Source organism: Schistocerca gregaria, chromosome 4 (genome assembly GCF_023897955.1).
Source record: "Schistocerca gregaria isolate iqSchGreg1 chromosome 4, iqSchGreg1.2, whole genome shotgun sequence".
NCBI lineage: Eukaryota > Metazoa > Arthropoda > Insecta > Orthoptera > Acrididae > Schistocerca > Schistocerca gregaria.
In genome coordinates, this window is record NC_064923.1 from 208981384 (window position 1) to 209009365 (window position 27982).

Below are 27982 nucleotides of genomic sequence, written 5' to 3' on the forward strand. Positions count from 1 at the left end.
TATTCACAGTTTTAAAGGGAACATTGGTAACTATTTATTGAAACACAGTAGGAACACAAAGAAGGCGAATCAGTAGCTTCGAGAGATGGAAAAACGAAGACAGCAGGGCAACAACGACAGAAAACGACGAGATCCAGTAGGAACATTCGATAACACACGAGATATTAAATTTGTCGAACGAAGGGACAAAAGTTAAGACTGCAGCCAGCAAACAGGTAAAAAGGAATACAGACATCTGGAAAATAACATTCACAGAAGATGTAAACAGGTTAAGCTCGAACGGTTGGACGAGAAATGTAAGGCTGTGGAAGCGTGCATAAATAGGTGGAACACAGATGCCACTTTTGGGAAAAATTAGAGAAACCTCTGGAGGAAATGAACAGCAAGAAAACAAATAAGACATAAACTAAAATGAGCTAGTAGCTGTGATACTGCGAGAAGAAGTTCACAAGACCTAAGTCGAAACAAGAAGTCTGAATTAGACGACATTACCTCAAAATGGTTAATATCTTTGAGAGAACTTCACAAGCCAAAACTACAGAACAGGCTGTGTAAAAAAAGTAAAAATCCCAATTACAAAGAGGCTGGTGAGTGTTACTGGCGTGTCTTATGAGTCGCGATGTCGTAATATTTCCAGAAATTATTTTCAGAAGAAGAGAAAGAGTGGCAGAAGCCGACATTCGGGAAGATCCGCTTGGATTGCAGAGAAATATACGAACACGCGAGGTAAAATTTAGCCTTTGATTTATTTTATAAGACAGATTGGAAACCTGCATCTATGGTATTTGTAGATTTCGAAGAAAAGCTTTGTCACTCTCTGGAATTCTTAATGTGGTAGGGATTACACAATGAATGAAACGTTAGCTACAACGTGTAGAGACTGCAGCTATATCACTTGGTAGACATGAAAGAGAGACTGTAGTTAGGAAAGAAGTATGGCAGGGTCGTAGACAACTCAGTATTATTGAGTCCGTACGTTAAGAAAGCATTAAGGGAAACGAAAGAGCACTGTGGAACAGGAATTGAAGTTCAAGGATGAAAAATTCAGTGTTTGCAGATGACATTGACAGAATTATAAAGACGATATACACTTGTGTCTTGAAAAGAGGTTATAAAATGAACAACAAAATAAAACAGTGTAATGATAAGTAACTGATTACATAAGTCGATTCAGGGATAACCATGTTAGGAAATGAGACACTGAAAGAAGTAAATGAGTTATGTTAATTGGGAAGCAAGATAATCGACGATGGGGCAGCACGATAATCGACGATGGTTGAGGTAGAGATGATCTAGGATCAGAACTGGTAAACGGAAGAAAAATTTAAATGTTTGTAACTCTTTTCTAAAAGTGTATGTCTATATAAATCCTTATACGATTACGAATCTGGGAGGATAAGCAGCAGATTCAGGAAGAGAAGAGGAGCTTATGAAATGTAATGTTACCAAAAAACGTTGCTGACTGAGGCCAATTGGGGGAAAAGGAATTTATGATACAATTTGACTGAAAGGACTGGTTGATATAGGACACATCCTGAGACATCAACGAGTAAATTAGGAAATGAAGGGAAGTTTTTGCCGTGAGAAAGTGATGGAAGAAGAAACGGGAGTCGATATGGAAGACATAAGAGATCCAGTGTTGGAATCAAATGGAGCTTTGGAAGTCTAGAGATCAAACATTCAAAGGGGATGGAAAATATACCTTTGGAATTTCTAAAATCAGTGGAAAAATGAGAAACAAGCGACTAATCCGGTTGATTTGAAGAGTCTATGAGACTGCAGATGTATTACCGAACTTCCGGAAGTTTATCATCAGCGTGTTCCTGAAGAACACAAGAGCAGTAACTATGAAAACCATCGTATATTCAGTTTAACATAGCATGCAAACATTTTGCAGACAACAGTAATGGAAAAGACCCTGAGGACATTAGACGATGATAAAATTGCGTTTCGGGAAGGTAAAGGCACCATATGTAGTTATGAAGTGGCGCTTGTTAACAGAAACAAAACTAAGGACAAACCAAGACAAAATCATGAGATTTATCGACGTACAAAAAGTTCGATGATGTAAAATGGTACAAGATATTTGAAATTAGCAGAAAAATAGGTTAAACTACACGGGAAAATAGATAATATGCATAATAAGAAAGATGGAACAATAAGAATGGAAGGTAAAGAACAGAGTGCTCGGATTAAACAGAGTTCCGACTGATGAGTAATTTTTTCGCCCCTGTTGTTCAATCTGTACATTGAAGAACAATGACGGAAATAAAAGATAGATTCAGGAGTGGGAATAAAATTCAGAGTAAAAGGTTGTCAACTGTAAGATTCGGTGATGATATTGAAATTAAACTGAAGAGAGACAAAAGTAATGATAAGTGGCAGAAACCAGATTAGTGATAAAGTTAACATCACAACTGGTGACCATAAAGCAGATGAAATTAAGTAAATGTGATACCTTGGAAGCAAACTAATGTATGATGGGCGAAGGATGGTGAACGTGAAATGCACTGTAACTCAGGCAGAGAGGGTATTCCTGGCACGAAGAGGTCGACTAGTAAGAAACGTGTATCTTAATTTGAGGAAGAAATTTCTGAGAATGTTTAACTGGAGCACAATGTTGTATGGAAATGAATCATGAACTGCTGGGGCACTGGAGAAGAAAAGAATCAAGGCATTTGTGACGTGATGGAACAGACAGATGATAAAATTTGGGTGAACTCATAAGATGAGAAATGCGAAAGAGAATGGGCGAGGAAATAAATATATGGAAAGCAGAACGAACAGGATGATAGCACATTTTTGAAGACTTTAAGGAATAACTTCCATGGTACTAGACTGAGGTGTGGAAAGTAAAAGCTATAGTGAAGATCGAATCTGGAGTATATCCGACAAATAATTGAGATGTAATGTGCAACTGCTACCCTGTGCTGAGTAGGTTGTGTTACGTGGAAGCTTATCGCTAAACAGACATGCAACGTATTGTAGAACGCTACGTGCACATCCCCATGGTCAATGTAGTCGATACTTTGCCGTTGGATCATGACTACACAAAATTTTCAGTACTACCAGTTACTGCCCAGCTAATTACTTCTTCTCTTCCCTTACTCTTATTACGGTGAGGGTAGTGTTACTTTCTGCAGCCTTGAAGGCTTCGCAGCTGGTTCGGGAAACACAGCAGTTTACTTAAAGGACGAGATTGGGCTGCAAATGCGTTCAGGGCTGAGATCTGTCCTTCAGCGCAGTTAGACAGCATGGAATTTGCTTCCGCCCGTCTCTGCTCACCGGGTGGCCCAAGGACCAGACTAACCGTTGTAAAACTCCGTTGTATGACACCCAAAAAACAATTCCTTATGGAAAGATAACTTGTATAGCCAGGTGCAGACGCCAGAATGGAATATGTGTGGGATCCACCGTTACCCTGGGGTCTTGCCGTGAAGGAATTTTAGTTTAAATTCCTTGCAACAGGCTCTCTGTTTGGCTCAAAATAACTATTTTGGTAGAACGTGCACTTTCACACACGTCTTCCAAACTCATCTTTTATATTGCATGTTTGTTGGGTCTAATAATACTAGGTCTGTTCAAAAGAATCCGGAACATTCGTAATTTCATGCCAATTATGTTTTGGAGCGACATGCGGTTGGCATCCCCGCACATGCCTGTGTTAAGAATGCCGGAAGTTTCATTCTTGTGTATCTGTTAGTTGTAGTTCAGTTGTGTATTCAGAAGACTATTGTGTCAAACAGTTCGCTAAAGTCGAGATGGCAGACTTAGAGGAGCAACACGTCTGTATTAAATTTTGCATTAAACTAAAAAAAAAACTTTAAGAAGATACAATACCTTAAATGTTGCAGGAAACCCACAGTGATGACTGATTAAGCCGTATTGTGTGTTATGAATGGTTTACACGGTTTAAAAACGGCCGGACGGAAGTTAAAGAAGAACCGCGTTCAGAAAGCCTTTCGACGTCCACCGACGATGCTCATGACAGGAACGTCAACGAAATGGTACGTGCCAATCTGCGAGAGAGACTGCAGAAGAGTGTGACATTTCAGTTGGATCATGCTATGAAATCCTGACACAGCATCTTGGAATGCATCGTCTTTCTCCTAAGTTCTTCCCATGGCTCATGAGTAAGAACACAGAGGATTTCGCCTCGCAGCCTGTAAAGAGCTTTTGGATAGCGCAAATGAGAACGAGATGTTACTTAAGAGAACAATAACTGGTGATAAGATGTGGGTCTATGGCTATGATGTCGAGAGCAAGGTTCAGTCTTCATAGTGGGTTGGGGAAGATTCTCCATGACATAAAAAACTCGTCAGGTCAGATCAAATGTCAAAGCCATGCTGATAGTTTTCTTTGACCTTGAAGGATTAGTTCATCACGAATTCGTGCCACGAGGACAAACTGTTAACTGATGGTTATCGGGAGTGATGCCATGCCTGCGAGAAAATGTGAGAAGGTGATAGCTTGAAATGTGTCGGGAGATTTCATGACACACAGCGCACTCCCACATTCATCCCTGTTGGTGCGTGACTATTGCACAAAAAACCAAATCGCTATTCTGCCTCATCCTCTGTACTTCCAGACCTGGCTTCTGTGAATAATTTTAATTTCCAACGTAGGACGCACCGTTGAAAGGACGAAAATTATCAACGATAAACGAGATGAGAGAAAATTCGTAGGTGATGCTTTGCGCAATCCCACAAGAGGCGTACAAAAGACTGCTTCCGGAAGTGGAAACGACGTTGGCAGATGTGTATCAATTGTGGAGGAGAGTATTTCAAACGAGACCATGCACAATAAGTAAAAGGTAAGGTAGAAAAATTTTCTGTACAAAGTTCCGGAATTTTTTGAAATCTCGTATGAGTAAGAAAATGAATTTCGCAAAAAATCGAATACGAGAATTATTAAGTCTCAAATATTGAGAAAGCTACAACTGCTACAAATTGAAGGTGCAACTATTTTGTAGATATGACAAATAATGAAACAGATATACATTTTAAAATGGGTTTTGTTATGTCTTCGATGACGTACAGTCTGAACGTTTACGTCTCTCTCAATGGTGAAATTTTTGGCCACGCCCCCCATCCCAATTTTCCCGCTATGGACGCCCTTGTTTCCTGTAATGATGGTCTGCATCTGCATCTACATGTACACGCTGAAAACAAAACTTAGGCGCCTGGCTGAGGGTTCATCAAACCACGGACGAACAATGCGATCAGTCCATGCTAATATTTATGATCTCCAAAAAATTCATAAAATGCAACCATAACATTCTACAATAGATTGACGTCAGCAGATATCTAGGACAATCCTTCTTGTAAACGTGAATGACCTGCTACTGTTTCCAATAGATCTGAACGCTTGGTTGCTGCCTTGCATCACAGTAACCTCTTGTAAGATTTTTGTGTAAAACTCATAGTTTTCTCGATGATTTTAGCTGATTTTCTATTTCGCTATCAACAGCACTTATTTCAATCTCATACAATAATCGCCACGCCATTTTCGGTGTCTTAGCGCTGCAGTAGTACATAGTACTATCCTGGTAACGTGTGAGTAATACTCCCTTTCGATGTGTTTTGATCACGTTATTGAAAGTCCTTATTTGCAATTCCATGACGAGAAAGAGAAAGGGAAAGGTGTAGGACACCACAACACTTCCATTTCGGGAAATAAGGCGCTGTAAGTACCGCACGTATTAACATACGAGGTGTCTGGCTTAAAAATATAGTGATATAAAATATATTGGCTTGAGAAATAACTGACATATTTATTGACGGAATGTTTCTATAAGCATGGTAACCGATTCATACCCGATACACTTCGATTGTGCTCCATAAGTGGCACGACAGACATTTAATCTCTACTCCATTTCTCTCCAAGTGCCTTACAGGATTGCAGGTGTAACAACCGCGATAGCTGAAGCGCCAAAGAACCTAGTATAGGCATGCGTATACAAATACAGATATATATGAAGAGGCAGAACGTGGCGCTGCGGCCGGCAACGCCTTAATAAGATAAATGTCTGGCGCAATTGTTAGATCGGTTACTGCTGCTACGGTGGCAGGTTATCGAGATTTAAGTGATTAGTCAGCGCACAAGCGAAGGGCACAGCATCTTCGAGATAGCTATGAGGTGGGGATTTTCCCGTATGACCATTTTATGTGTATACCGTGAATATCAGGAATCCGGTATACATCAAATCTCTGACATCGGTGCGACCGGAAAAAGATCCTGCAAGAACTGGACCAGCGACGACCGAAGAGACCCATTCAACGAGACAGAAGTGCAACCCTTACGCAAACAACTGCACATTTCAGTGCTGGGCCATCAACTAATGTCAGTGTGCGAACCATTCATGGAAACATCATCATCGATATGGGCTTTTCGGTGCCGAAGGCCCACTCGTGTACCCTTGATGACTGCCTGACACAAAGCTTTACGCCTCGCCTGGGCCTGTCAACACCGACATTAGACTGTGTATGACTGGAAGCATCTTCCTTGGTAGGACGAGTCTCGTTTCAAATTGTATCGTGTGGTTGGACGTGTACGGGTATGGAGGCAGCCTAGTGAATCCATGGACCCAGCATTTCAGCAGGGGATTATTTCAGCTCGTGGAGGCTCTGTAATGGTGTGGAGCACGTGCTGCTGCAGTGATATGAGACCGCTGATATGTCCAGATACGACTCTGACAGGTGACTCGTACGTAAGCATCCTGTCTGATCACCTGCATCCATTATTGTCCGTTGTGCATTCAGACATATTTGGGCAATTCCAGCAGGACAATGCGACACCCCAAACGTCCAGAATTGCTACAGAGTGGCTCCAGGAACGCTCTTCTGAGTTTAAACACTCCTGGTGGCCACCAAGGTCCCCAGACATGAACATTAGTGAGGATATCTGTGACGCCTTGCAACGTGCTGCTCAGAAGAGATCTCCACCCCATCGTACTCTTGCGGATTTAATGACAGCACTGCAGGATGTATGGTGTCAGTTCCCATTGGCACTATTTCAGACATTAGTTGAGCCCGTGCCACACCCTGTTGCGGCACTTCAGGTGTACCAGTTTCTTTGGCTCTACAGTGTAATAAAGTATTGTCTATGCTTTTAAGGGACCATGAAATCGATGGACTACCTCGCCCAGTCCAGCAATCTGGGAACTCATGATTCAAGAAATTCCTCGCGATGTACGCAAAATGGCATGGTGTACCATCTTCTTAAAAGACCACGTCATGAGGAAGGTGTGGCATAGCTTACAGCTCCACGTGTCTACGTACGATGATGGGTGAACCGTAGGCTCTGCGAAGAAGAATGGGTCTATAACGCTGTCCTTCAACAAACTAAACCACACACTCACTTTGGGAGAATCACGTTCACACTGCGTCACTACGTGGTGGGGCGAGTTGCGGCAATTGTGCAGTGTTTACCAGGCTAGAAGTGTGGAATATAGCGTCGTCTGAGAAACAAACGAAATTGATGAATGCCTCGTTTTCATCTGTTTTGGCCAGAACTTTCTCCGCGAATGCCTTCAATCGCTGCCTGCCCTGATCCTTGATTTTGTGACGAAGCTGCAGTTAGTACAGCATTAGACGGAACCTTTTATGCAGGACATAGTGTACTGTCGAACGAAATAACTGTAACTGTCTACTTGCTTGTCGGATTGATTTACGATGGCCCCGCCGGAAGGACGTACGTATTAATTCAACAGTAGCCTCCGACAGAGCCTGCTTAGCGTGGTGGCCCGATATCGAAAGCAAATTCGTTCATTGCCGAAGCTGTTGGTTCCGTTTCTGTTCTTGCATAACTGGGAATACCGTCAGTTGGCCACAGTCCATACTCAGGCCGAAAACGTCGTTGTGCCAGTGTAACAGGCTTAAGCTGCACGGGAGAAAGTACACAGAAAACATTTTGCTTTGGAGGCGACATGACTACTGACTAGCATTTATGTAAACAACGTAGTTAGGCGCTTGTGCACGCGGTACCAACTGCAAACACATAAAACATTTTGAGTTACCATACTTGTTGACTGCCAATGGCCTTGGTTTAGTAGTAACAGCGGTTCCCGTGAGGTCACCGAAGTTAGGCGCTGTCGGGCTGGGCTATCACTTGGGTGGGTGACCATCCGATAAGCAGGGTGCACTCGGCATTGAGGCAAACTGAGGAGCTACTTGGCTGAGAAGCAGCGGCTCCGTTCTCGTAAACTGACATGACGGCCGGGACAGCGATGTGCTGACCACGTGCCCATCCATATCCGCATCCCGTGACGCCTATGGGCCGAGGATAACACGGTGTCCGGTCGGTACCTTTGCGCTTTCGTGGCCTGTACGGGCGGAGTTTAGTTACTAGTTTTATACTTGTAGAAGCAAGCCAGCAATAAAACTTCCATTTACCTCAAGTTATTACATTTTATATTACCGGGTCCTCACAACTTTACTTCGGCCAGTATCTCGTCTCCTGTGAGGACCGGGCGTGAGTCGTGCTTCGGTAGCTCAGATGGTAGAGCACTTGCTCGCGATAGGCAGAGGTCCCGAGTTCGAGTCTCGGTCGGGCACACAGTTTTAATCTGCCAGGAAGTTTCAGATCAGCACACACTTCGCTGCAGAGTGAAAATCTCATTCTGGAAACATCGCCCAGGCTGTGGCTAAGCCATGTCTCTGCAGTATCCTTTCTTTCAGGAGTGCTAGTTCTGCAAGGTTCGAAGGAGAGCTTCTGTAAAGTTTGGAAGGTAGGACACGAGATACAGGCAGAAATAAAGCTGTGAGGAGCGGGCGTGAGTCGTGCTTCGGTAGCTCAGATGGTAGAGCACTCTCCCGCGAAAGGCAAAGGTCCCGAGTTCGAGTCTCGGTCGGGCACACAGTTTTAATCTACCAGGAAGTTTTTTAAGTATTTTGTTAGTCATAATTCATTATCAACGAGGCTAATTTTCGGTATCGAAAACTTACAAAGCATAGGACTGTGCGTTCCTGTGCGCGGGTGTTACATTCTGCTTACATCTATTTCACTACTCTGTAGTTCAGCCACAAGTGTTTGACAGAGGGTTCATCAAACAACTTTAAGGCTATTTATCTACGTTCCACTCAAGAACAGCACGTGGGAAAAATGTACACCGAGATCGTTTCGTTCGGCCTCTGATTTTTCTTATTTCATTACGATGGTTATTTGAATCTCTGTTAGTGGGAATCAACAAAATATTTTCTCGGTAATACAAAACGAGCTGTCCTCCGTCACCCTATCTGGTACGGCTCCCATAGCGGATTGAGGAGGACTACGGTTCAAACCCGCGTCCGACTGTCCTGATTTAGGTTTTCTACGGATTCCCTATATCGCTTCAGGTAAATCCCAGGACAATTCCTTTGAAAGAGCAGGTCCGATTTCCTTCCGCATCCTTGAAAGAATCCGAGCTTGCACTCTGTCTCTACTGACCCCGTTGATGACGGGAGGGTAAACCCTAATCTTCCTTCCTCCCTACGTTCCATACCGTACAGCAATACTCCAGAAGACGGCGAACAAACGCATTGTTGATAACCTCTCTAGCATATCTGCCGCATCTTCTGCGAATAACCACAGTCCTTGGCTCACCTTCCGCACAGATTTTCCTATGTGATTATGGCAATTTAAGGTGTAATCCATAGGTAATTAGTTCAGTTGACAGCTTTTACACTGAAGCGCCAATGAAACTGGTATAGGCATACGTATTCAATCACAGAGATACGTAAAAAGGCGGAATACGGCGGTGCGGTCGGCAAAACCTATCTAAGACAACAAGTGTCGGACGCAGTTGTTAGATCGGTTACTGCTGCTAAAATGGCCGATTAGCAAGATTTACTTGAGTTTAAACGTGGTGTTATAATCGCCGCACGTGCGATGGGACACAACATGTCAGAGTTAGTGATGACGTGGGGACTTTCCCGTACAACTATTTCATGGGTGTACCGTGAGTATCAGGAATCCGGTAAAACATCTAATCTTCAACATATCTGGGAAAAGATTCTGCAAGAAAGGGACCAACAACTATACAAGAGAATCGTTCAGCGTGACAGAAGTGCAACACTTCCGCTAACTGCTGCAGATTTCAATGCTGTGCCATCAACGAATGTCAGCGTGCGAACCATTCTACGAAACATCATCGGTATGAGCTTTCAGTGCCGAAGGCCACTCTTGTACTCTTGATGACTGCACGACACAAACCTTTACGCCTCACCATGGCCCGTCAACACCGACAGTGGACTATCGATGACTGGAAACCTGCTGCGTGGTCGGACGAGTCTCGTTTAAAACTGTATAAAGCGGAAGGACGAGTACGGGTATGGAAACAACCTTATGAATCCGTAGACCATGAATGTCAGCAGGAGACTGTTCAAGCTGATGGGGGCTCTGTAATTGTGTGGGGCGTGTGCAGTTGGAGTGATGTGGGATCTCTGATACGTCTAGATAGAACTCTGATAGGTGACACATACTTAAGCATCCTGTCTGATCACCTACAGTGCAATGGGACACCCCACACGTCCAGAATTGCTAGAGAGGGGCTCGAGGAACACCCTTCTGAGTTTAAACACTTCCCTGGCTACGAAACTCCCCAGACATGAACATTATCGTACATATCTGGGACGCCTTGCAACGCGCGGTTCAGAAAAGTCTCCACTCCCTCACACTCTTAAGGATTTATGGACAGCCCTGCAGGATTCCCTCCAGCATTATTTCAGACATTACTCAAGTCCATGCCAAGTCGTGTTGCGGGACATCTGCGTGCTCACGGGAGCCCTACACGGTATTACGCAGCGGCACCAGTTTCATTGGCTCTTCAGTGTAGATTTGTGTGATTTATCATGTAACTGAAATGTAGCGGATTGCTCTTAGTACTTATGTGGATGACCTCATACTTTTCACTACTCAGGCTCAATTTACACTTTTCGCACCATTCAGCAATCTTTGTCTAAACCATTTCGTAATTGGTTTTGTTTTTCTCATGACTGTGCCACACTGGAAAGGACAGTATGATCTACAAACAAGGTAAGAAGGCTGCTGGCTGCTCAGATTTTTTCCTAAAACGGTTATGTAGATTAGCAACAACAGAGGGCGTGTAATACTTTTCTTCGGGAAAACCGAACACCATGTGTACTTTCTCGATGACTGTCCGTCAATTACTGCGAACTGACAGACAATCACGAATCCAGTCGCGCAATTGAGGTGATAGTCCATAAGCACCTTCTTGTGACGAACGGTGTTAAAAACGTTCTGGAAATCTAGAAATACGAAATCAATGTGAGATCTTCCTTCTGATATCAGTCATTATTTCCTGAGAATAAACTACTAGTTGTGTTGCAGAAGAACGATTTTCTAAACTGTGATAACTGCACAGCGATACCAAAAGTAATGAGATACCTCCTGATACCGCGTCGGACCAATTTTCTTCCGTCTTAATACGGCAACTCGACGTAGCATGGACTCAACAACTCGGTAGCAGTCCCGTGCAGAAATACAGAGCCATGCAATCTCTATAGCCCTCAGCAGTTGTGGAAGTGTTGCTTGTGTTGGATTTTGTGCATGAACTGACCTCTCGATTACGTCCCGTAAATGTCAGATGGGATATACATCGGGCGATTCGGGTGAAGAAAACATTCGCTCAATTGTCCTGGAACGTTCTTTTACAAATCGCTAACAACTGTGGCCCGGCTACATGGCGCATTATCATCCACAAGCATTACACTGTAGCTTCGGTAGATGGAGTCCATGAATGGCTGCAAATGGCCTCCATGTAGCCGAACATGCAGAGGACCCAGTCCATCACTGTGAACAGCTTGGACTCCTGGGTTCATGGGATCTGTTCCACGCTCGAACACTATCATCAGCTCTTACCGTCTGAAATCTCCCATAGCCCATAACGCCAAATTTCGACGTACTGTCCTAACGGATACGTTCGTCGAGCGTCCCACATTGGTTTCTCCGGTTATTTCACGCAGCGTTGCTCGTCAGTTAGCAGTGACCACTCTAAGCAAACGCCGCTGCGCCGGGTCGTTAGATGAAGACCTTTTGCTATTGCGTTGTCCGTGGTGACATGTAATGGATGAAATGTGGTATTCTCAGAACATGGTGGATCGTTACTTACATTTTCCTAAATTGAATGTCCCATTCTTCTAGCTACAACTACTTTTTCGCGTTCAAAGTCTGCTAATTTCCGTCGTGCGGCTATATACACATCAGAAACCTTTTCAGATGAATTAACTGATAACAAATGACAGGCCTGTCAATAACTGACCTTTTATACCTCGTGTACGTAAAAATACCGGTAACTACGTAAGTCTTTACCGCTATCGGATGACTTTCAACACCTCGGTGTGTGTGTGTCATTAGTATATTTCGAGGTAACTCATAATTCTCGAACACAATATATATTCCCGAAGTCAAAAAACGACGTCAGCGATATGGGCCTATAATGAGTAGGATAACTGCAGTTTCTTATCTTGCGCATTATGTGGTGAGCTTTCGTCAAGCGAAGATTTTTATATGATTGTTAATTCAGCATGATCCGAAAGCACTCTGATTGGTCTACTGTCTGTATCGGATGACTTGGCTTTATTAAGTAATTAAGTGACTTTCATTCATCGAGGTATCTACTTCTAAGTTACTAAGATAATTTTCCGTTTTCTTGGCGAGTGTTGCTTATTTGTGAGTGCGGACTTTCTGGATAAATGAAGGCCTCAGAGCAGAGCGTGAAACCACTAGCTAGCTGCAGGTGGTGTTGGAAAAGTGGTGGACATTTGTTGTACAGTAAATCTGAGAGTGATGTTAGGGTACAACTCTTTCCTTTGAACTGTATTGCTGGACTGTTGTGTGGAAATATCGACGGGAGTTGTTAGGGGCCACATGGAGCCGTGTGTTATCCGTCATCTATCACAAATCAGCTTTCGGATCTCTCGAACTTTCCTGGAAGTAGTAGGATTACTAAAGGGCTTCGATATTGACATTGGATTAGTGAGAAGTTTACATAACTCTGCCTCACGGATCAAAGTGGGTCTCGCATTCGGTATTCCAGAGTGATTTTATAGGGAAGCAGAGCAGAAAAATAATCCGAACTCGCGAATATACGTTTCCGATTAAATCCTGTGAGCAGTACTCTGAGAGCAGCGAGAGTCGCGCGCTGCATATCGCCAACAGCATGCGAAATGGTGGCGGCTGCCAGTTTGATTTCGTGGGATGCCATGGGAGCACCGCATTATGGAGAAAGGGAACGTCTCAAGATACTATGGTATTTTTCATCGGCTTTCCATTACTAAGAGCAATGTCAAAATCGGTTTTGTGTTACCACTTCCCTGTTTTAAAACAAACAGTGTATCATTCTGTTTTCAGGCTTCCGTACATGGGATGGTACAAGCGGAACCCTTAACGGATCATTCTGTTGTCCATCTTTCCTACTGTCTTTCCAATTGTTAAGAATCCTTTTTCTTTTGAGCAGGTTGACGTATCAAGTTCAAATTTGTGCCAGATACCTTGGCGGTGTAAAAAGTTTCAGCTTCTAAGTCAATGTAATAAAAAGATGCAGCCATTTATTTATTTCACATATTTTAATATTGGGAAACTCAGCCATAAAAACCTAGAATCATGACTTTGGGTTAGAAGCAACGTTTCACATTACAAGTAAAGGAAAAAAATCCGAGAATTCTTAATCTGTAATTATGACACACGGAAGTCTAGGAATTCCTGGGACCGATATTTTTCTTTATCGATATCAATAATAAGCAAAAATCATCGAGATCTTCGGTTCTCGCGATGAATGATGTAATACATAATTAAGTTTGTATAGAACCCTCAGAACTCGTAATGTACTTACACTTGTCAATTATTATCTATTATGTTCATATGGTTACAAACTTTTTAGCAACGGAGTCCTTGCATGAAAAGTTCTCCGCTCACTTGCACCGTCCAATTCTGATAAAATTCCAACTTTCATCGACTGCCTCCATCATCTTTCTTATGGGGTAAACGTGACTGTCGTACTTTACAAGCATGACCTGTGGAATCAGTCGTTCGATAATTTTTATATTCATTTGCACGTACCTTCTTTCGTAACGTGATGATGATAATTTTTTGGCAATCAGGATCTTAAGTCATTAGTTTTACAAATTTCTGGTACTCTCAAAAACATTCACACGTCCCATAGAATTCTGTGCTCACAGGTTCCAGCTGATTTGAATTCAGACCACTCAGCGTTCCTCATAGTACGACCGCATTATTGTGCCACCTATATCATCGATATGAGCTTCGTCCTCCAACTATATCACATATCTAGTTCGTTTCTCCCATTCCTACGGGTCGTCAATGTATTCTTGCCATCTGTCTGCTCTTTCTTCTACTATGAATGGAGGTTTTTGATCTAAATTTCGTAGGTTAATACTAACTTGTACATGTTATTTAAATAATGTTACATTTAATATTCCTTTATTTCTCTTTGTCTCTCTAGTGTCTCTCATTCGTTCTTATTTTACCTGTATATACTGTAAGTAGGCTGTTTACGTTTTCTTATTGGTAACGCCACGTAGCGCTCGGTATGAAAAATCACTGGCTGTGCTGTGCGCAGTCTGTGTTTAGTTTGCATTGTTGTCTGCCATTGTAGTGTTGGGCAGCGGCAGCTGGATGCTAACAGCGCGTAGCGTTGCGCAGTTGGAGGTGAGCCGCCAGCAGTGGTGGACGTGGGGAGAGAGATGGCGGAGTTTTGTAATTTGTAAGACTGGGTGTCATGAACTACCATATATATATTTTGACTATTAAGGTAAATACACTGTTTGTTCTCTATTAAAATCTTTCATTTGCTAACTATGCCTGTCAGTAGTTAGTGCCTTCAATAGTTTGAATCTTTTATTTAGCTGGCAGTAGTGGTGCTCGCTGTATTGCAGTAGCTTGAGTAACGAAGATTTTTGTGAGGTAAGTGATTTGTGAAACGTATAGGTTAATGTTAGTCAGGGCCATTCTTTCGTAGGGATTTTTGAAAGTCAGATTGCGTTGCGCTAAAAATATTGTGTGTCAGTTTAAGCACATTCGTGTATAAATTGTTCTAAGGGGACGTTCCATAGCAGGGTCGCCATATGGAACGTCCCCTTAGAACAATTTATACACGAATGTGCTTAAACTGACACACAATATTTTTAGCGCAACGCAATCTGACTTTCAAAAATCCCTACGAAAGAATGGCCCTGACTAACATTAACCTATACGTTTCACAAATCACTTACCTCACAAAAATCTTCGTTCTCAAGCTACTGCAATACAGCGAGCACCACTACTGCCAGCTAAATAAAAGATTCAAACTATTGAAGGCACTAACTACTGACAGGCATAGTTAGCAAATGAAAGATTTTAATAGAGAACAAACAGTGTATTTACCTTAATAGTCAAAATATATATATGGTGGTTCATGACACCCAGTCTTACAAATTACAAAACTCCGCCATCTCTCTCCCCACGTCCACCACTGCTGGCGGCTCACCTCCAACTGCGCAACGCTACGCGCTGTTAGCATCCAGCTGCCGCTGCCCAACACTAAAATGGCAGACAACAATGCAAACTAAACACAGACTCCGCACAGCACAGCCAGTGATTTTTCATACCGAGCGCTACGTGGCGTTACCAATAAGAAAACGTAAACAGCCTACTTACAATACTAGCAGTTAATTTCATTTCTAAACTGCCTACCTCACTTCATTTACCTACATTTTCTTTGTGTTATCAATAAAATAGAGTATTTTTTGAGTTATCTAGGATCTCTTTCCGTCTTGTTTCAGCGTATCCCATCCTGCCTTAATTATTTCATTCTTTATTACCTCCCTCAGTTTTTCCAATGAATTTATCTGGATGCTTTTACTTAGGTCGCTGGTCAGTTCCTCCGAGAACTTCCACTTCGTCTCATTCTTCATAAAATTCCAATATTTCATTTCATAGGATTGCTAGGTAACAACGATCACTACTTTGAACTAGAGCGTGGCTGTACCTATTCATATGACGAAATCAGTTCACGCTACGGCCGGACCTACGATAATCTTGTTCGAGTAACACACGATGTGATCAGCCGTGCTGCGTATATGTCTGCATCCTGAGGTGCTTTTCCTGGTGCAGAGGACGCCGCGCTCTAGAATTGGTCTGCTTGTGCCACTACCAACGTGGGTGTAAGCTGCTTTTTTTCTGCTAAATACAGTTAGACTACGATTTAAGAAGAAACAGTTACAAGTCAACTGACGACGAAAAAGCAAGGTTTACTGATTTTTATATGACTGTGTTTCATCTTTGTTCGACAACAGAAACATTTTTAATAGTTTTTTGTGAGCGCTTTTCATGCGAATCGGATGCCTCTGTTTAGGTAATTCTCATATACTTCCGAAACAAGTAAACCATTACTACTTTTGCATCGTGAATAGGCGAACAGCGTAAATTTTAACACCATCATGTCTTAGTATTCATAGTGAATAAAATCAAAGTTAAAATTCAGGCCTTGGTAGTGGAAGGTGTTAGTTTCAGACTTTATAGCTTTTATTGTCCAGATAACCTCTTCTCAACGCATTTGCAATAGGAGAGGAATAAAAGAGATCGTCATAAAATTTTAATTACCACCTCGAAAAACTATCTGAAATACACAGCATTAATGTTTCACAACAATAATCATTTATTGCAAACATCAGTGCTTCGCATTTTCGTTTTTAATTTGTGTATGTTCCTGTAGCAATGGCATACTCCATAAAAATCGAAGAAATGAAGACACTTAATCAATGTTTTGTTTGTTTTGCTAGGGTAACATAGCGCTTCAGTACAGGAGGCAGAACTAAATAACACGGTCCACCGATAAAGCGGAGCGGACTGCTGTAATTTGTTTTCTGCGCTTGAAGAAGAGAGGAGGGTGCAAAAATCCATGCTGAGTTGGTGTATGTGCTGGCAGTGTACCATCATACAGGGGTGGATGAAAATATGGAAACATCGAAGACACAACACATTACCATGAATAACACCGTGGATGAAAACGGGTGGCATTGAAAACAGCCTTCATGCACACCGTCTGAGTAAATACAGGTTCTGCATGTTTTTCAACGGAATGTTATGTTATTCTTCCTGCAAAATAGCGGTAAGTTCACATAACGGTGATAGGGTGGATAACGATTACTCACTCAACTCTTCGAAGTGGGTCGCAAAGGCTCTATAACCTTAAGATGGGAAGGGCAGGAGAGATGCTACATTTCATCCTCTTGCTCACAGACCAGTGCAGGACGATGCGAGCTTTGTGAACATAGCCTCTGTCCTCTTGCAACACAGCATAACCACTGGGGAACGGACACTGTACCACGGGATACACCGCATCACCAAGAAGGGTCGCATAATACTTGACTGTGACCTTGCAGAGTAACCACGGGGACCACGAAATACCTGATACGGTTGCCCAAATCATAACTGAACTCGCAGCGTATTTCACTTTTGGGACGTAAACTCTTCCTGAAGTTGAAAACAGTGTGAAACAAGGCTCGTCCGTCTAAAAGGCTTCCTCCGTCACCTCCATAGCCTAGATTTTACGGCTTCGGCACCACGTTCTCCCGTCACAGGCATTTGCGTCAATGCTTAGTGGTTTGGAATTCTAGCCCTCCCTGTAATTCCTCCTTACGTATCACCGTTCGTGTTGTTTTTTTGTTGACAGGGATCGCTAGTGTGACATTCAGTTCTACAGTGACATTAGCAGATTCCGTCCTCATATTTTTCGTGACGGCACTGTTAAGTGACTGTCTGTCACTGTTGCACTATGCGTACTTCCTCCAGCGGTTGATGCTTTTCTTCTGTGTGTCGTATAGATCTTCGAAGAATTTTAAAACACTAAACACTTCAGTTACTTTGCTTACGAAAGCACCTATCACACGGGTGCCAGCAATTTATTCATGTTCAAGTCGACTTACTTCCGAAATAGTGTACTCGCAAGTAAACAGAACACTCTTTAGAACACGACTAACATTTGCAGATACCGTTCGTCGTCGAATACAACACAACACCACAACCTGCGTGTAAGGCTAGCGTCTGCATTTATGTTCAAGCATCCATTTCTCGCGGTCTTTCGATATTTTTGTTCTACCCCTGTATGACAAAACGATTACGAATCGCACACTCTTACAAAGCCTTCACCCGAATCTGAATGACGGACGAACGGAGTAGCAGACCATTTCTGTGTGAACACACGGGAAACGAAAGAGAAAGCTCCAAGGCCAGGATATCACAACCTAGGCGATAGCCTAAAAAGTGGAAACCATCCGTGGCCCAGTTTGAGCATCTTAGACTTAATTTGGAATATGAGAAAGATTGCCGCAGACTGGGTTTCGAGTTCCTCAGACGTCATCACTCTGCACAGGATACGTACTGGGTTTATGAGCTTTCAAATTTTGCTTTTGTCTCTGTACTCTACCGACACGGAACGCAATGTCTTTCTCCTCTTTCCTCCGACCAAGAATCCACTGCTTGGCACGAATTTCCGGAATAACATTGAAGTGATTTTCGAAGTGGAACGCTACGTAAATAGTCAAAATACATTACATAAGGCAAACAGAGAGAGCTATATCTGTAAGATTTAGAGAACATCTTCTAGGAAAATAGGGTACTAATTTTCATAATTCATCCTTTGCCGGTCACTTGTTAATCACAGGCCATAAACTCAAATACTTTCCAGATGTCAGTATTCCACAATCCAAGAAAAAAGGTCTCCGACTCGATATCCTTGAAGAGCTAGAAATTTTCAAGCATCTGTCGCTTAAATACGGTTTCATTCTTAACGAACAATTGCAGATGTGTAATAAAATCTTTTTTCAAGGTTTAAGGGCGTTACTTAGAACTGCCTGAGTTTTGAAATTTTCCTCAGAGTAGTGTCGGGAATGTCGGTTTCCCTTATTCAACTGCCATTGTCAGCCTTCTACTTTATTTATAACTACCTGTAAAAAGGCTGATTTACTATTTTTGCAAACTTTCGTATTTGCTACTATCTGTTACTAACGAATACCTACAGCTATGTAATTTTGCTCTTAACGTAGATGTTTTTATGTTTGCCGCTTTGTTACTAGATGGCACTACTAATCCTTGTGTTTATCTCATGGCAGTGTTGGCTTATATGCCTTTTAGTCTGATGACTCTTGCGCCGTGTATGTGGCGGTCTTAGCCGGTTACAGAACTTAACCTGTGCCACCGATCGCAACTACGATTGCATTATTCTGTGATCACTGTCTGTCTTTTTTGTTATGACCTATATTCTTGACTCATGCAACAAAACCATTTCATGTGAGAATTGCACTGCTGCTGAAAATTTAAAAGTTGGCATGTGAGTTCATGTAAGTTCGGTTTTCTGGTTCTTATTTGTGAATTTTCACATATGTAGCTATTTGGTGTATATTACCTTTACCTTATATATATTTTCTTAGGTAACTTTTAACATTCTGATGAAGATAGTCTTAGAGCTGTCGAAACCTGGTTAATGTGTTTTTTGAAAAAGCTGTGTACATTCGGTTGGCTGACTGTTACATTGTATATAACAGTCAAAATTCATTTTTCCGTAATGGAGATACCTATCAGGTGATGTATCTTTGGGAGTAATGAGTGGCAATGAGTGTTTAATATGCAGGGCTAACGCCATCGATAAGTTTCATCTTCACAGCTACACTTTTCCAGGTTAAGCAAAGTCGTATGGCATCGTTGGCTGGGAGACACGTAAGGGCAGGTGCAGCTACCTGACTGGCAAGGTTTCGTGTCATTCGCCCACAATGGCATCTTCCCGTCAGAAAGTGAGACAGTTGTGTGTTTAAGTTTTCCTGGTATAGTGTGGGTGACTGTAGTGGGTTTGAGTAGTGTGGTACAGTGTTTGTGTTGGAGGATGATGAGAAAAGTGAAAGAAAGGGTGAAATCTGGTGCCACTAAATAGCCTACTCCTCTCAAATAGCATCAAGGGCGCCGTCGAGCTTAAGATCCTCATCAAACTGACGGATCACTATGAACCATGTGATGCTCCATCATTTCATGAAACATTGAGGAGAGGATTAGAATTTAACCCAGAGAAAATGTGTGTGAAATCTTATCGGCCTTAACTGCTAAGGTCATCAGTCCCTAAACTTACACACTACTTCACCTACATTATCCTAAGGACAAACACACACACCCATGCGCGAGGGAGGACTCGAACCTCTGCTGGGATCAGCCGCACAGTCCATGACTGCAGCGCCCTTAGATAGCTCGGCTAATCCAGAGCATTGCCATCAATAATGATGATCGGGGACTTCACGCAACCAACGCTCATCCTCCTTGCCGTAAGAGCATCGGAAAAGCAGCGAACAGCACGAGGCCTACCCAGGCGGTTACCCATCCGAGTACTGGCCACATGCGACGTTTCTTAACTGCGGTGAACTGATAAGGCCCAGTGTATTCTACGAGGCAAAGTCAATGGCACACTGCTAATCTTCCAAGTCGAGTACACACTAGGCCAACGAACGACAGCCACCCGCTTCACGAGCCGAGATTTGCTTAATGTGTACGGACGGCAAATTGGAGCCAACGAAGCGGTTGGCGATGTTTTCGGTAACATCTGACAGCGGTGATATGAAAGCGTTGGTGGTTGGTTGGCCTTGAAACCCTTCTCCTAGTGTGGGCGCTTTGTCGAACGTTTCTTGGTTCAGTGGCGATTTGCTGTGTCTCTAGAACGATTTCAGGACAGAGGCAAGTCATACTTAGTATGTTTTATTGACAGGTTTCGCTTTTTAATTTACCAAGAGAAACACCAGAATTTACAACTGGAAGTACAGTAGATGGCCGTTAAATTTAAGAGAGAAACCTGTCAATAAAAAATATTGAGTGCGACTTGTGGTTGTCCTGAAAAACTTAACTTCAATAGTCGCTGTTTTCCCTTTAGACAATGATTGCTCTTGCTAAGTGCGTGTATTTATTGTGTCTAAAATACTGAGGTAGAGAGTGGAATATGGATAGAGCATTACGAGGAGCTTTACTATCTTTGGCCCGAAACAAGCATGTTCTCTGAGCATTTTTTTCGCGGGATGTGTTATAGATATCAATGTCAAATTTGGTCAAAATATTTACTTATATTTCCTCTACTTATATTTTGACCGGAAATGTCGAAGAGCAAAGGTGGAAGTGTCGTCGGAACGAAATGAAATTTCGATGTAGACATCCACGCGCGGTATGTCACAGGTCAGCCGGTTCGTCTGAAATCGAAATTGAGTTTACGTTTGCGAAGTATATAAGATTCTTTAGATCCGAGTATTGGCTACGTTTCGTAACTAAGGTGAACTGATGAGGACCGGTGTTACTTGGACCATAGGAAGCAAAATGGCGGCCATTTGAACAAAAATTGTATATTTATTCATCGATTTTTCGTCTTCGTCGGCCAAGTAAAAGTATTTATAGTTGATGGATAGGAATAAAAGTGGTACAACTCTTTGAAAATTTAGTTAGCTTCGTCGCAAACTAAGAATCATGCCAATCGGTTCTGTAGATTTGAAGTTATCATATCGCGCGATAAAAAAAAGTCATTACGAGAAAAACGCGTTTGAGGTTTGACTACATGTAAATGCAATATTATGCAACTTACGGTCAATCAGCTTTCCCGGGTCCATAAACTAGTCCTTCCCCTTCCTCATAGAGAGCGTTCTGCTCGATCTGGGCCATCCTGCGCTGCTCCAGATCCGCTCGTACGGCCAGTGACAAGCGGTTTTCGGCCGCATGAATCATGTGGTCGTCGCTTGGGGAACTGCGTCGATTAGAGTCCCAGGGTGATGTCCATCGTTGTCATGGTCTCCACAATTGCTGCTCACCCTTCGTTGAAGCTGCTCACTGCCAGGAAGGTTGCAATCTCAACAGTCTTCACACCAGAATGCAAATGCTTGGGGACTAACTTCAAACACACGCTTTCAAACTTTCATTTGAATTTTGTGTGTTTCCTCCAAAGCACCAGTACTATAACTCGTCCTCAGAAAGAAAAACACTGGTGCGTGGAAAAGGCCAATTCCAGGCAGGTGCATTGTTTTGTTCAACCGCTAATAACAAACATTTCCGTTCCCTATTCGGAAAAGCCCTTTCAGGGGTAGATTCTAAACACTTGTATGGATACAAAAATGCTGTTTTTTAAAAAATCTATTTTTTATCCAAAAGATAGTAAAGCTCCCCCTAAAGCTGGTAGCTTTATCGTGAATGGGATTACTTATAAGCCTCTACAAACTGCGATTTTAAAAGTAAACTGGAAATATTAGACTCCTGGGGGGAAATAGCAGCAATTACACTCCTGGAAATGAAAAAAAGAACACATTGACACCGGTGTGTCAGACCCACCATACTTGCTCCGGACACTGCGAGAGGGCTGTACAAGCAATGATCACACGCACGGCACAGCGGACACACCAGGAACCGCGGTGTTGGCCGTCGAATGGCGCTAGCTGCGCAGCATTTGTGCACCGCCGCCGTCAGTGCCAGCCAGTTTGCCGTGGCATACGGAGCTCCATCGCAGTCTTTAACACTGGTAGCATGCCGCGACAGCGTGGACGTGAACCGTATGTGCAGTTGAAAGACTTTGAGCGAGGGCGTATAGTGGGCATGCGGGAGGCCGGGTGGACGTACCGCCGAATTGCTCAACACGTGGGGCGTGAGGTCTCCACAGTGCATCGATGTTGTCGCCAGTGGTCGGCGCAAGGTGCACGTGCCCGTCGACCTGGGACCGGACCGCAGCGACGCACGGATGCACGCCAAGACCGTAGGATCCTACGCAGTGCCGTAAGGGACCGCACCGCCACTTCCCAGCAAATTAGGGACACTGTTGCTCCTGGGGTATCGGCGAGGACCATTCGCAACCGTCTCCATGAAGCTGGGCTACGGTCCCGCACACCGTTAGGCCGTCTTCCGCTCACGCCCCAACATCGTGCAGCCTGCCTCCAGTGGTGTCGCGACAGGCGTGAATGGAGGGACGAATGGAGATGTGTCGTCTTCAGCGATGAGAGTCGCTTCTGCCTTGGTGCCAATGATGGTCGTATGCGTGTTAGGCGCCGTGCAGGTGAGCGCCACAATCAGGACTGCATACGACCAAGGCACACAGGGCCAACACCTTGCATCATGGTGTGGGGAGCGATCTCCTACACTGGCCATACACCTCTGGTGATCGTCGAGAGGACACTGAATAGTGCACGGTACATCCAAACCGTCATCGAACCCATCGTTTTACCATTCCTAGACCGGCAAGGGAACTTGCTGTTCCAACAGGACAATGCACGTCCGCATGTATCCCGTGCCACCCAACGTGCTCTAGAAGGTGTAAGTCAACTACCCTGGCCAGCAAGATCTTCTGATCTGTCCCCCATTGAGCATGTTTGGGACTGGATGAAGCGTCGTCTCACGCGGACTGCACGTCCAGCACGAATGCTGGTCCAACTGAGGCGCCAGGTGGAAATGGCATGGCAAGCCGTTCCACAGGACTACATCCAGCTTCTCTACGATCGTCTCCATGGGAGAATAGCAGCCTGCATTGCTGCGAAAGGTGGATATACACTGTACTAGTGCCGACATTGTGCATGCTTTGTTGCCTGTGTCTATGTGCCTGTGGTTCTGTCAGTGTGGTTTTCCACCGTCGTCGTTTCTTCTTCTTCTCCTTCTTCTTCTTGTTTTTCTAATGCCATGCTTCTTGCAGTAAAATAAATCTTACAGGTGCGACTACTGTTAAATCCTCTTCTCCCCTCATAATATAGTCAGGTGAAATCGTAATTAAAATGCTACTTCATAAGAATAGCTTTCCTAGAAGGCCAAATCCCTAGTAAGCAAGCCCTTCGTTTGGTGTGGATGAGAAGCCGAACGCCAATGCTTTAAAGCCCAACTTTCAGCCGATTCCGGTCTCCGTCGTTCGCCGTCCTCGTCGGCCTAGTGCAGCGGGTGGCAGGCAGAGGGCAGTGGCGGCACGCACCTTGTAGCTCTCCGCGTAGTCGGGCTTGACGCACATGGGCTGGCCGCAGTCGGAGCAGCGGAACGAGTCGACGCCGTGCTGGTGGCAGCGGGCCGCAGGCACGCAGGGCTGGCGCGCGGCGCACGCGAACGTCCACACGCAGTCGGGCAGCACGCCGTGCGTGACGCGCGCCTCGGGGAAGCCGACGCGCCGCTGCTCGGCCCACATGTTGCGCACGCAGCCGCGGAACGACGCCGTCGCCGAGCGCACGCCCTGCGTCCGCGCGCGCGCCCGCTTGTTAACCTCCGTGCCGCCCACGAACACCTGCCGGCACACGGGAACCCCCGCTAGCTCGCCCCCACAGCACAGCACGAGATGCACGTACAGCAACAGTACGAATTAATTAGAAATAAATTATGGAAAAGTATAGGTCACAAGGTACGTATATTAGAAGGTGACCGGTTTCGATCACCATATGTTCATCTTCAGACCTTCAACTGAAATATAATACAGTATATAAATTAGAGGAAAACATTTTACAGCGTGATGCCAGCGTTATCCCATCAGATATGAGCCAAAAATCTGGGAATTTGTGTTAAGGTCTTACGGGACCAAACTGCTGAGGCCATCGGTCCCTAAGCCTACACACTTCTTAATCTACATTGAACTAACCTACGCTACGGACAACACACACACCCATACCGGAGGGACGGTGCCGAGACGGTAGCTTAGCGTGTTCGGTCAGCGCCTTAGCTTACCTTAGTTCAAATGGTTCAAATGGCTCTGAGCACTATGGGACTTAACTGCTATGGTTATCAGTCCCTTAGAACTTAGAAATACTGAAACCTACCTAACCTAAGGACATCACACACATCCATGCCCGAGGCAGGATTCGAACCTGCGACCGTAGCGGTCGTGCGGTTCCGGATTGTATCGCCTAGAATCACTCGGCCACCACGTCCGGCGCTTACCTTAGTAAGAAAATAAAATTTAAAGAAAACCGAGCGAATGGATGTACGTACAAACTGAACGTGTGTCATCGGACGTCCGCCCTGAACAAATTCAGCGAATAATATAGAACAAAATGATTTTTGCCAGCACGATAGCGCAGCGTGTTCGTTCAGTGTGTTAGCTGCCCACTGTAATAAAAAAAACTGAGTCAATCGACCAACAAAGAACTTAAACGGGTGTCTTACGACGTCCGCCAACAAAGAACTTAAACGGGTGTCTTACGACGTCCGCCACGAGCAGATGCATCGAACGAAAGCGAACAAAATGAGAGTCTAAATAAGAAAAATAAAAAAAAGGGAAGAGTCGAATCTCCGACAGGGGGAGGGGGCGGGGGAGCCGCACGGACCGTGGCAAGGCACCTTTGACAGCGCGGGTACATAAGTTGAGAGAACTACATACAAAAAGATGTACTTTTAGTAAAGAGAGCGTAAAACTTACGTAGAATAATTTTATGATAAAAGAGAAACAGCTTGTTGGTTGATTCGGGGGAGGGTACCAAACACAGAGGTCATCGGTCCCATCGGATTAGAGAAGGATTTGGAAGGAAGTCGTCCGTGTCGTTTCAAAGGACCGTCCCGGAATTTGGCTGGAGCGATTTAGACAAATCGCGGAAAACCTAAATCAAGATGGCCGGACGCAGGTGTCACCCATCGTCCTCCGGAATACGAGTCTAGTGTCCTAACCACTGCGCCACCTCGCTCAGTAAACACCTTGTGAATACAGCTAATGTCAAATAAATACACCGAGAGCTTTAAGAATAGGAAACAGCATCACATTCATTGTGTGTAATTTGCCCTTTAGGCCCATGCTGGAAAAATAATTGCTATATTGTTGGTTTCTATGGAGACGGTGGACGCCGTTCCAAAGATACAACAGCGGGGGTGATTTCGAAAGAGATGCTGGACGTCCCTTGTCGATACTTATAGCCATCCTTTGGAGTCGCTTTGCTGCTACTTCTTTAACGTACTGAATCTCCTTAGAAATCAAAATACAATTATTATTTTTCCAGCATCCCACTAACGAGCAAATTACACCAACGAATGTGATGTTCATTTGTTTCCGTTTTAAAGCTCTTAATACATCTATTTGACAATAGCCATATTGATAAGCTCTTATTCCTTTATTATAAAATTATTCTACGCATTTTTGAAGTTCTATTTGCTAATATCACTTTTTTTTTGCACATAATCCTCTCGATTAATACTCGATATCATGCACTCAGCTGTAGGCGGAGTCTCCAGTATTAAAAAGCAGCTGTACATCTCTATCATTCAGAAGTTCCTTCTCCATGCACGACCATTGTCGATAATTTTATACCTAATATTAGGTTCTCCTTATGTATCCCTCTAATTTATATCTTGTTTTATACAGGGTGAACATTAATAAAACAATAAACGGCAGGGACGTATTACTGACTGGAAATGGAAGAAAAATCTCCTATGAACTTGTATCACGAAATGCACCGTTGCCAGGTTAGATGGCGCTGACGAATAAAAGTTCCTCTGAATCGTTGCGTGTGTTCCTTGTACACGCAGGCTGGGTGACTGACACAGGGCACTATAAGGAGCAGAATGGTCCGGTATTCATGTCGGAAACAAGCCGAGATGGTATTTGTGTACGGCCAAGCAGGTGTAAACGGTCTATACCAGAACACGTACTCTCACCAACCACATCACACAACATTTCACGTCCTGTTTGAGCATTTATGTGCCCATGGGCCCTTCCCGGCAGACGATCGTATAGGGAGGCGTCGGACTTTTCGTACACCACATCTGGAGAACCGAGTTCTACAGGATATGCTACCTCTTGACCGTTTCCATCTGTTTGGCCGTACACAAACACCGTCTCAGCTTGTTCCCGACATAAATCACGTGATACATATTTTAAGAGTAGAATTTGACGAGAAACACAATGATGAATTCCATTTCGCAATATCTTTGATAAGTAAAAAGTTGTACATAATTTGTTATAACATGTGTAATTCGTCATGCAGAGTGTTCAAAGGTAAGCACATTCTATTCCTGTCGTTACAGATTGGTAGTTAAAGGACAACATGCCGCTGACCGAAGAAGAGAGGATAGAAATCATCCTGCTATCTGGCGACCGGAGTTCCATGACAATTACCAGGGACTTCAACCAGCGACACCTTGGCAGGGAAACCATCACCGAAAGTGGCGTCCGGATACTAATCAGAAAGTTTCAAGAAACGACATCAGTGGCAGATAAGTTCCGTACGGGCCGTCCCCACACAATAACATGTAATGCTGCGACCACGGCAGTGTTAGCAGCAGTGGCCATGACTCCCGTCCAAGGTATCGGGCAACTCGCTCAACGGCACGGCATCCCTCGAAGCAGTATCCACCGAATCCTACAGCAAGAGAAAAGGCATTAATTCAAAATGTAGCTCCAAAAGCGTCTGGCGGAAAACGACCCAGATTGACGGACTCAGTTTTGTGAGTGACTGTTAGCAAAACACGCCACCAACTACAATCTTGCTTACAACGTACTCTTTAGCGATGAGGCGAATTTTTACGTCAATGGGCACGTCAACAAGCATAACCTGCGATACAGGTTTTCGGACAATCCCAGGTGGACGTCTTGCTGTAGGATTCAAAAAAGTGGAAAAGTGAGTACATGTTGCAGCATCTGGAACGCGTCTCGTTTGCTCTATGTTTCTGATAGAAAACCTCAGTATTACGACCTATCTGCAGATTCTGGATGAGGTGGTCATGTCTACGGTTCTCAGACGCGATGGAACATTTCCTTTGTACTTTCAGCAGGACGTGGCACCAGACCATTTTGATGCCTGTGTAGTGGAATAGCTTGACATGCAATTACCCAACTGATGGATTGAGCATGCTGATCCGATGAAGTGGTTACCACGTTACCTGATCTGACCCCTGTAGATATCTATCTGTGGGGTACCTGAAGTCCGTGAAGTGTAGCACCTGGAACAGCAGATTACCGAGGAGTGTGATACTGTCACGCCGGCTTTGTTGCATTGTGTGAATGCAAACATTCTTTAACGGATACCCAAAT

The 27982-nt window shown here is 44.0% G+C and overlaps 1 protein-coding gene across 1 annotated transcript in view; it reads right to left on the reverse strand.

The window, feature by feature from the left end:
- LOC126266933 (chondroitin sulfate proteoglycan 4) overlaps window positions 1-27982 on the reverse strand; it is a 551011-nt gene that overhangs the window by 466472 nt on the left and 56557 nt on the right. The window contains exon 5 of the mRNA XM_049971625.1: window positions 23954-24256. Coding sequence (XP_049827582.1) covers window positions 23954-24256 — 303 coding nt within the window. The remainder of the gene's footprint in view (window positions 1-23953; window positions 24257-27982) is intronic.